The 11103-nt window shown below is 38.1% G+C and overlaps 1 protein-coding gene and 1 pseudogene across 1 annotated transcript; both read left to right on the top strand.

The window, feature by feature from the left end:
* The first annotated feature begins 633 nt into the window (after window positions 1-633).
* LOC122079563 lies at window positions 634-1696 on the top strand (annotated as a pseudogene).
* Window positions 1697-2230: 534 nt separating this feature from the next.
* LOC122078007 lies at window positions 2231-8017 on the top strand. Its single transcript, XM_042643887.1, has 9 exons — window positions 2231-2652; window positions 2891-3075; window positions 4058-4236; window positions 5056-5340; window positions 5431-5489; window positions 5600-5636; window positions 5746-5817; window positions 6416-6740; window positions 7168-8017. Exons 1-9 carry the CDS (start codon window positions 2532-2534, stop codon window positions 7615-7617), a joined length of 1713 nt encoding a protein of 570 aa, XP_042499821.1. The 5' UTR covers window positions 2231-2531; the 3' UTR covers window positions 7618-8017.
* The last annotated feature ends 3086 nt before the right edge of the window (window positions 8018-11103 follow it).

Raw genomic sequence — 11103 nt, 5'->3', positions numbered from 1 at the left:
TAAGAGAAAATTGCATTGCCACCCCCTGAATTTTGCCTTTTAATCAACGCCCTCCCCTATACTTTTTGAAATGACACAGACACCCCTTATAGATTTAAAAAATGACAAATCCATCCCTACCTTTAGCCATCCCTGTTAAGTGATGAAAAAAATGTTTATTTTTTTTTTCTTAAATGGCCAAAATACCCCCACTTAATGTGACATTACTAACCTACTCTTGACACATTTTCTACAATCAACTCAAACAATTTCTTTCTTGGAAAGCCGCTAGGATTTTGTGAAAGAAGGGGCTCCAGCGATCTGCAACTATCGGTTGCTATTGCCGCCCTCCGATGAAGGTTCATGTGTATGACCTTGCTGTACGGGCCTCCAGGAATGGGTAAGACTTCTATGAGAGCCGCCATGGCTAATCTCTTGGATTACAACATCTATGATCTTGAATTGATGGCCATGAAAGACAATACGAAGCTGTGGAAGTTGCTAATCGATAGATAAACTAAGCTTCTTCTTCTTCTTCTACTTCTCTACTTCTCTGCTTCTCTGCTCTCCCCTGTTTCTTGCATCTCTCGCTGGCATTCACAAGCGAAAGGAGCTTGAACCCTATAGTTGTAGAAGAAAATCTAATTAGCTTCCATGGCTATTTCTTCTGCTGCTACGGCCGCTACTGCATCCCCAGCTTCATCAAGGCTTCTTTTTACCACCGCCTTCTCCACCACTTCTTCATCTAATTCTGCTTGTATGGCTAATTATATTCTTGTCTCTAATGGAAGAGCTCGCCCTAATAGTAGAACCCTTGCAAATAAAGCAGCACCTCTCCTCACCTCCTCCTTCACCAATCCCTCCAGCATCTTTTGGTTGACTTCCACAGTAGCAACTAAGACTAGAAGGAGCCACCGCTCCTTTGCTGTTTGCGCCGCTAGGGGTAAGTTCAAGCTCAAGAAACCCATATCAATATTAATACCATAGGGCACGTCGACCACGACAAGACCACCCTCATTGCTGCCCTCACTATGGCATTGGCTGCAGTCGGTAACAGTGCCCCCAAGAAGTACGATGAGATCGATGCCGCCCCTGAGGCGTGCACTAGAGGAATTACCATCAACACCACCCACATCAAGTATGAGATTGAGAATCGCCACTATGCTCACGTCGACTGCGCTGGACATGTTGATTACGTCAAGAATATGATTACCGGTGCCGCTTAAATGGACGGTGCCATTCTTATTGTTTCTGGCACCGATGGCCCTATGCCCTAGACCAAGGAGCACATCCTTCTCGCCAAGTAGGTTGGCGTCCCCAATATGGTTGTTTTCCTCAACAAGTAGGACCAGGTCGACGATGAGGAGCTTCTCTAGCTCATCGAATTGGAGGTTCGTGAGCTACTCTCCTCCTATGAGTTCCCGGTGACGATGTTCTCATTATCTCAGGTTCAACACTTCTAGCCCTAAAAGCCCTCATGGCCAATCCTGCCATCAAGAGAGGGGATAACCAGTGGGTCAACAAAATCTATGAGCTCATGGATTCCGTAGACAACTACATTCCCATCGCCCAGTGTCAGACTGAACTCCCCTTCCTCCTTGCTGTCAAAGATGTCCTCCATCACCGGAGGGCGGCAGCAGTAGCAACCGATAGATGCAGATCGTCAGAGCCCCTTCTTCACAAGTTGATTGTAGAATATATGTCAAGGGTAAGTTAGTAATGTCATATTAAGTGGAGGTATTTTAGCCATTTAACAAAAAAACTAATAGTTTTTTCATCACTTAACAGGGATGGCTAACGATAGGGATGGATTTATCATTTTCTAAATCTATAGAAGGTGTCTATGTCATTTTGAAAAGTATAGGAGAGGACATTGATTAAAGGGCAAAGTTCAGGGGATGGCAATGCAATTTATAAAACATTCAAACCCCAACCCAAACCGAAAACAAACCAATAAAGATACGATGTGATTTGATTTGATTTGGGATGAAGTGGTCGGTCCGGAAATTAACACCCCACATAGAAAACCCTGCACCTTTAAGGGTATTTACGTCAACTAAAAGAAAATTTAGCAGGACCAACGTGGAGTCAATATATTCAAAAGGTAAGGCTATTTTCGTAAAATTAACTAACAGCTAAATGAAGTGGAAAATTAAGGAGAGAAAAAGCGGAAACGACAAATGATCTGCTGCTGGTTGTTTTCCTTATTATTCTTTTATCCTTTTCCGCAGACCACCCCCCCCGCCTTTTTTCCGCAGACCACCCCCCCCGCCTTTTGTTCCCATTGCCTCACCTCTGCTGCCCATCACTTCCTCCATGTGATCTTTCTCTGTGTCTCTCGTCGCGCTTTCTCTCTATAATCTCTCTCTCGATCTATCTATAAAAGCCCTAACATTCCAGAATGTAAGAGAACTAGCAGAGAAATCTCTTATCTCTCTGCAAGTCTTCTTCCAGAGAGAGAGAGAGAGAAAGAGAGAGCTGTATATGGATTCTCTTCGTTTGCATTGTGTGTTCTGAGACTCGCAGAGCTTTTAGCCACAAATGTACTGCAAATGAAGCTCTTCAGTGCTCAGATCGCTTTAGTTCTTGTCGTTCTAACTTCTCTCAACGTAATTTCAGCTGTTTCTTCCAGCTTTCAGGGAAACAGCGAAGGTTTTGGGAAGCTAATCTTAGGTTCGTTTACGAGTTCTTGAATGTGATAGGATTAGTGACTACTCGTTCTTAGTCATTACTTTTCCATGATTTCCGTTTATAATTACTACTTTCTCATTCTGTCACTTTCAGTTTAATTAAAAAATCCTGGAAGATGTAATGTTGCTCGTGAATTCACGAGCTTTTCATTTCTTAATGACTAAGGAATTCTCTTCTGTTTTCCTGTTTTCTGTGTTTTCTTTTTGCCTTCTTACTGTAGGAGATGAGAATTTAGGACCATGGACGAAAGGTTTTTTTCAGTTTGCGGAAGCGCCAGGACCTTCGAATGGAAGGTCTGCTGGCACACTTGTTTTGGCAGCGAAGAGGACGAACAGACCGGATATTCTTGATGGCTTTAAGCATTATCGAGGCGGCTGGGACATTACGAATAGGCATTATTGGGCTGTAAGTCCTTTGATCTCTTTACAAGTTCTTCCATTTTTCCTCTTTCCATTCTTATTTGGTGTTAATGTGGTTGATCTGTTTATGCGTGATTGCGGTAGAGATATTTCTCTTTTTTAGTTTCAGGTCCATATTGCTTATCGAGATGTATGTTGAATTCAGTTTGTCAGACTTCCATTTAGTTATGAAATTTGAATACAGGTTGCCTTCTTCTCCGTTCCCTCTACCCCTGGCGTGTGCGCTCTTACGCGTTAGAAAGTCTGCGACAGCAAAGATCTTTTTGTAATCCTTGTTCCTCAACTCTATCTGGAGTACGATGCTAGACTGACATAGTTCTAAACAATGGATACCCTCAATAGGAGAATTTTCTTATCAATAAACTCTGGAACCAGATCAAAGATCGAGGCAGTACCCATTGTTACGATAAATGCTTCCATGTTAAATTTCTAATTGAACAACATGGTGGTCCAATTCTCAGCTGGTTTTTTTTTGGTAAAATCATGAAAGCCATTCATGTGGAAACTTTAAGCATAAAATAACTTCCAGGATAAAAAAAAAAAGAGACATGATTTTGTCCTGCACTGAGGGGAGCATTTGCTGGTACCTCTCAATTAAAAAAACTACTAAATAAAAGTCAAATTTCTGGTGGCATATCGGATAAAAGTTAACATTAAATTGGCTGACTCAATTCAATTGGGAATTCCCTGAATTATACCATCTGTCTGAAATAGATTTTATAGGACAAGAAGTTTTTCTTGTGCTGCCATTCTGGATTTCATTCTGTTTTGTATTTTAAGCGTTTCTTGTATTTGATAGTGTATTGTTTCATTTTACATGTTTTATTAGGAATTATATATGGCTTTTAGTTTGTTGCTTATTCTCTGTTTCTATTGTCATTGTGTAAACAAGTAATTTAGGTTTGCAGATGAATGTGAATTTGCCTCGGATACCTTTCTTCAGTGTTCTGACCATTGTATTTTTGCAGTCTGTCGGATTTACAGGTTCTGCTGGATTTATTTTTTCTCTCCTGTGGTTTGTCTCTTTTGGCTTGGTTCTTGTGGTGCAACATTGTTGCAGATGGAAGATAAGCCTCAAAGACAAAGGAACCCACCTTCCACATAAGATCTGTCTTGCACTGCTGCTTGTCTTTACGTGCACTGCGGCGTACTAATCTAACTCTACACCTCTGATACGTTTTGATGGTTGATATTGCTTTGCCTGAGTATTTCTTATTGCTTCATGTTTTCCATCTCTTCTTAAAAATTATGCTATCTGTTGGCACTATAGTACTTTGGTGGGCTTCTCGTTTGAGAAGTTATCTTTTTTTTTTTCCCCCATTAATTGGTCCTTGGTAGTTGGAATGATGATCGATTGATTGATGGTGAGGGAAAAAGAAAGTTCATTAAGAAATCACTGAGTATTTTGGGGGGGAGGGGGGAAGGGAGGGTTGACGTGTACAGTCAAAATGTAGAAAATTCTGTCTTTTGTTTTAGAATTTCTTTTGCATGGAATTTTTACAGTGTCATTCTAGGTTTTGGATTATTCATTTGATAAAAATGTGGAGTGGTTTTGAAGAAAATTCTATCTGGTCCTTCTTCCTGTCTCACGATTTTGTCATGGATAGACTGCTAGTTTTGGGAAGGATTTGGGTTATCAGAAGTGGATTAACTGAGCCTGCAAGTAATTACACGAGCCCTTTAACATTTTATTATGGTTTTTTGCTTGGCATGCTCACTATTGGTATTTAGTTCTTACGAATGTTGCAAGTTATTTGGTAATGAAGTTTTCATAGTACTTGATTAACTATTTATTGGCTGTTATTTCCTTGGGAATGACTTACCTACTTTCAATTGTCAATGCTGCACTGTTTCCAGCTTGTTATGGATTTTCTTTTAACTTCCCTTGAGGGGTGTGGGTTGGGGTTAAGGTTATCTGCTTTCCTAATTTTTGTGCTTATATTCTCTGTACTTTTGTTGTTGCCAGGGTTGGATGTGTTCTTCTTTCTGTTGGGCAGGATGAATTTCATGATGAGGTGTTTGACACACTGAAATATGTTGTGAATCAGTCCGATTACACAGTGCGAACTCTCAGAAATGTCACTGATTTTCTGTCTCTTGCCAAGACTATAAATGTGAATCAAGTGTTCCTTGCATCAGATGTCAAGGATGAAATTGACAAGTTGAATGTGGATCTGAATACTGCAGCGAATACTCTGACAGAGAAAACAAGTGAAAATTCTGGAAAAATAAGAAAAGTCTTCAATGCTGTGTATGAGTTAATAGCTTTGGTGAAATTAATTAGTTTAGCACTTCAATCATCACAGAGTTACTAATTGCAGTCTTTTTTAATATGTTACAGGCGATTATCATTAATCACCGTGGCAGCAGTGATGCTTGTCCTGGCTCTTCTTGGTCTTTGTATGTAGCCATAAGTTTTGGGCAACTTCATTTGTGTTGTACTGATAGTTTATTTTTGGATTTGCTACCACATTTTAAATTGTCTAAATTATTATTAAAATCTTCTGCAGTGCTTTCTGTACTTGGTCACCAACATGCTATTTATATGTGAGTTCCTTTTTTTTTTTCCTTGGTTTGAAGTTGTCAGTTTTATTTACTATGTAAACTGCTAGATTATTGCAGGATGCTGCTTAATGCTTCGATATTATTATTTCAGATTCATCTTGAGTGGATGGTTTCTTGTGGCGATTACTTTCATTCTTTGTGGAGTTTTTGTAATCCTCAACAAGTAAGAACTTGGAATTCAGATACTGTTCTGTTATATAATTCATATTGTTTCTCTACGACTCTCTGTGGGTATTTGGAACGCAAGCTATTTTTAGAAACATTGTCATTCAATTAAATTCAGTGAGAAGCTGCAGGCAATTCAGTGATGGTTTCTTGTGGGATAGTTTCTGTGTACAAATTAATGTACTAATTATTTTTTTAAACATGTTTCTTCTCTTCTACAGTCTTCTGTATAGAGTTCCGTTCCACAGCCTTCTGTATAGAGTTATTCTCACTTGTTGCAGAGAAAGTGATCAGCTAAATTGTGTTATAAGTGTCCCCTTCTGCTGATCTTGTTGCTACTTTAATCCAGAAATTTCAGCTCCATATTTGTATCTCTTTAGTTGAGGAGTTCTCCACACAGCCATCTCTGGGGGAACTGTTGCATCTTTGCTTGATTTATGTTGATTGTGTTGTTTAGCGTTTAGTGCTGCGTGTTTTGAGTCACTATCTCTTCATTCTGATCTTCATAACAAAACTGATTGCATAATTAATGTACATTGAATCCAACTTTTGACCTTTTCCTAACAAAATATTAATTTCTTTTTTGTCTTCCTCAGTGCAATTTCAGATACTTGCGTGGCTATGGGAGAGTGGGTGGAAAATCCCAAAGCAGAGACTGCTCTGAGCAGTATCCTTCCTTGTGTTGATCAAGAAACTGCAAACAAGACCCTCTTCCAAAGTAAAGAAGTTATTCGCCAGCTCGTGAATGTAGTGAATACAGTGATATACACCTTTGTCAACACAAACTCTCCTCCTCAATTCGCTCCTTATTACTTCAATCAGTCTGGACCTATGATGCCACCTCTTTGTTCCCCTTTTGACTCCGAGCTGCATGATCGTCCGTGTGGGTCAATAGAAGTGTCCATAATAAATGCTTCTGTGGTAAGTTTATAATATCATATACTTTTGCAACTTTCTCAACCATTAAAATAGAGTACTTCGTTGAAGAGCAATCCAGGACCTAGAATATTGTCATCCATGTTGCATAATAACATCATCCTTTGGATGATGAGTTTGAAGTCCACTTAAGGTAGTTTTCTTTTTTTGCGCAAATGCAACTAAGAAAATGATTTTTTGATTTGGAGGCAACCATATAAATGATTCTTATTATTACAATATCCTGGATCAGAATCCATGTTGCTTTTGAGGCATTGGGAGACCTAAGCATAGGGGGTCAGATCCTGTTGGGGACTCTCTTAATCTTAGATGCTGCATTTTCTGTATGCTCATCCAACAAAATATTGTTACCTGAGCTTCTGAAACAGAGTTGTAATTGATTTTATTTTGCTTATATCTGCAAAATTTTCAGGAGTGGCATAAGTACATATGCAAAATATCTGCATCTGGAATCTGCACAAGTGTTGGGAGGATGACACCGGACTTATACACACAGTTGATGATGGCTGTGAATATTAGCTATGCCCTTGATCACTATGCACCCCCATTGCTCAACTTCCAGGATTGCAATTTTGTTCGGGACACGTTCAGGCACATCACTTCGGACTACTGTCCCCCAGTGGAGCATTACCTTAAGATTATGAATGCAGGTTTGGGGCTCATTGCAGTGGGAGTCATGCTCTGCCTTGTTCTTTGGATCCTCTACGCAAACCGCCCCCAAAGGGAGGAAGTGTTTGTGAGGTTTTCTATGCCCATAAAAGCTCTAGGTTGCAGTGGCAAGAAGAGCAGTGGCAACAGAGACTATAGTAATAGTAATAACACCAAATCTTCATCTGGTGGAACCCTTGTACAGATCCCATAATTGTTACGGTAGCAATTTTCTCCGAAATTAAACCCCCCCATAGCTAGTGATACCCTGGTGGGGCGAAGCCCCACATTTTGGGTTTCGGGGGTAATATTGGTGTTAGTGGATTTTTAATGTAAATTTGTATACAAATTGTCAAAATGAAGTTTCTATCTTCAAAATATAGTAGGAGAGGGTGTCATGACTCATGACTCGTGACCCAGTGTGGGAAGGAAGATGCACCTCACACCGATAGCGTAGAGAATAGTATCATGCATATAGCTGAAGGAGTGAGTATTTAGTGTGGGCTCCACATCTCAATATGTGAGGGGGGTGCACATGGGAATCTGTACTCCAGCGTTGTACTCTTTTTTCTTTTAACTTCATAGTAAAAGCAAATCATCTTTGTATTTGGTTATCCTTTTATGCTCCAGTTGTTCGATCAACCTCAACTAACTCACCCTACCAAAAAAAATTTAGAGGTAAAAAATAAGATTGGATAATCAATATTCGCTGATGAACTCCAAATCTGTACTCCTGGTTAAGGTGAAAAGGAAAATGGCGTTCCTTTCCTTGTAAATTTTTTTTAATGTGGTAAAAATTATGTAACTGACATGAGAATATTAAGATTGACATTAGAAAATACAAATAAGAAATAAATATGAACAAAGTAATTTATTAGTAACACATTTTTTTTTTTCTAATGAAAACTTTGAGTAACTCTGATACATGATAATTGAGATAAATTGTGGTAATTTTTCTCTCTCTCACAGTAAAAATATGATCCCATTCTCTCTTGTTAAATATACTGTTTTCTTCTTTGTTATTGACTTGGTGTGGAGGATGCTATTATAAGTGGGTAATGTGTAGATCCTTCTCCTTTTATTTTTTGTAAACAATTGTAAGAGATGTCTCAGTGATGTATCAGAGATGCTGAATATGCATGTATTATACTTATGATGTATATGTAAAATATATTATATATAAGAAATAAATAATGATACCCAATAAACGTCAAGTAGTTTATGTGTTGATGACAGCTAATTGATTCAAATATTTAATGAAAAATATAATACAAAAAAATGCTAATAAGTGTGGTATAGGTCCAAACTTAACAAGCAATTTGTACATATAAACATAATAAATATATATTAACCAGTATATATAAATTTATGTGAGAGTTAAGAAGCAACCTCTCCTCGAAGCAGAGTTAACACTGCATATATTATGATACTCCCAAACCCCACAGTGGTGAGAGCCTCCTAAACAAGATACACTCTAATATAAATTTATGTGAGAGTTAAGAAACAACCTCTCCTCGAAGCAGAGTTAACACTGCATATATTATGATACTCCCAAACCCCACAGTGGTGAGAGCCTCCTAAATAAGATACACTCTAATATAAATTTATTTATTATGTATATGCTATATTTACATATTAATCATACTACCACTCTATAATTCTACTAATAACATAAACAAATCTTGAGTAATATATAACTACTAATAATAAGTTCTTAACAATAATTAATAAAAATATAAAAGATTATGAACGATTCATTTTTAGTAGAAGATTAGGAACTATTAAACCCCTTAAAAAGTTATCAACATGGCTGTTTGAAAATGAGGAAAAAGTCCCAACATGGATGGTGTGGGAATGCTTTCCATGCTTTCCCATATTCTGACCATGTGGCCCCCCATTGATGAAACTATTTCTTGTGCCATAATTGGTGTGGCGTGAGATATTCCTCTTTTCCTTCCCATTATAGTGAAAAACCCTTCAAAAACTAAAAACCCCAAAATAATTCCGGGAGAAAAGCAATGCATAGCTTCCTAGAGCAACCTCCTTTATCCCCCCTGTTCCAACAGAAGACCGAAGATGAGCTCAACAAATCTAAAATACCCTTCCTTGTCTTCGTCATCTCTAGGGAAAAAGATTTCGGATTTGGATTGTGATCATCTCTTCTTTATTTTTGTTTCCCTTTAATTTCTATTATAGAAGCAAATTTAGGTTGCATTTGATATGCATTTTGAAATAGTGATGCTGCTCACTGTGATCATGTCCCCCCCCCCTCCAACCCCACCTCACCCCACCCCACCTCACCCCACCCCAAAACACCACCCAACAACCCTAAGGATCATTCTTCCATGATCTTGTCTTGTGGCCCAACCCGGCTCAGTTCCAGCGTCAACCCTAGCCCCGGCCTAGAGACATAACCATTAAGGGAATGGTGTGGTTTGAGATCGTGATCAGTCACGGTTATGCTCTCCCACGTTGGATTGCACTTTTATTCACTAGTCACTGCTACTACGACAACAATAATAACAACTTTCATAACCTTATCCCAACTAAATGGGGTCGACTATATGGATCCAATATGAAAAATAGAAAATAAAGAAACCCAAAAGAGATGTTGAAAATATCACTAGTCACTACTCTTTTATTTTTTTGGTAAAGCTCTGGTCACTGGTCCCTGGTCCCTGGTCCCTGGTCCCTGGTCCCTGGAATTCATTCTCTATGTAAAGCCTTTTTCATGATCATCACACTTATCAGGAAGAAAGTGACGACACAGAGAGGGAGATAGAAATTTAGAATACACACACACATCATCAATTTGTTTGGAACTAGAATGCATGAAATATGATGCTTCTAAAATTTGTATCATAAACCAATTGCATTCAAATCCTATTTCTTGGCTTTTGTGAAAAGTAGATAACTTTATTATGGTTTAACATACATGTTTTGAATCATTGACCCATGGTCAACTCACCAACCACCTTTGGGTACAACAAAATTATGTTCACAATGACTTTGAAGATCCTTATATGAGAACCTAGTTCACCTCATGATTAATGCTAACAATTTAATTATGAGAGGCTTACTAAATTTTTAGGAGAGAGTTTCATACAATGCCAATGTGGGAAAACCGTCCATGCCACACCAATGATGGTGTGGAGAACAATACAATTCACATGAAACCCACATGGTCAAAGTAGGAGTAAAAAAAATAAAAAATCTATTTGAGTAGGCGATAGTACACTAACGTCATGAAATATTTTCCTCTAAATTTCTCTCTACTTGGTTTCAGGGACAAAAATATCAAAAAAGTGATAAATAATAATAAACATGAGAATTATTATTATTATCATTATTGCAAAGGTCACTATTTTTTTTTTTTTAAATATTAGAAAACATCTATTCTGCCACATGGACAAACGATATGTCCATTCGAACCGTTGGATAAAGAAGACATGGTCTAGATTAGACACATGTAAAATTTCAAAGTCTAATTCAATCAAATAACCCTTTTGCATGGTCATATATCCCCCATATGTCCACACATATATATTAGTACTCTAGACATTACTGTACACTCTCTCAACTCAATGGAAATAGATAAGTTGGATTAGGAAAAATATATATATATAAACATGGATAGATTAGATTTGTCTTGTGATGTTCGAAAGCATCACCTTCCATTATTACATGGATAACAATTAAA

Source organism: Macadamia integrifolia, chromosome 1 (assembly GCF_013358625.1).
Source record: "Macadamia integrifolia cultivar HAES 741 chromosome 1, SCU_Mint_v3, whole genome shotgun sequence".
NCBI lineage: Eukaryota > Viridiplantae > Streptophyta > Magnoliopsida > Proteales > Proteaceae > Macadamia > Macadamia integrifolia.
The sequence above is the reverse complement of the archived record's forward strand: the minus strand, read 5'-3'. Positions and strand labels throughout refer to the sequence as shown.

Excerpts from the sequence above, each read along its gene's own strand:
- LOC122078007 (XM_042643887.1), top strand. The coding sequence starts at position 2,532 with ATGAAGCTCTTCAGTGCTCAGATCGCTTTAGTTCTTGTCGTTCTAACT. Across the intron at positions 3,076-4,057 it reads CGAATAGGCATTATTGGGCT|TCTGTCGGATTTACAGGTTC; the intron begins GTAAGTCCTTTG and ends GTATTTTTGCAG. Across the intron at positions 4,237-5,055 it reads GTCTTTACGTGCACTGCGGC|GGTTGGATGTGTTCTTCTTT; the intron begins GTACTAATCTAA and ends TGTTGTTGCCAG.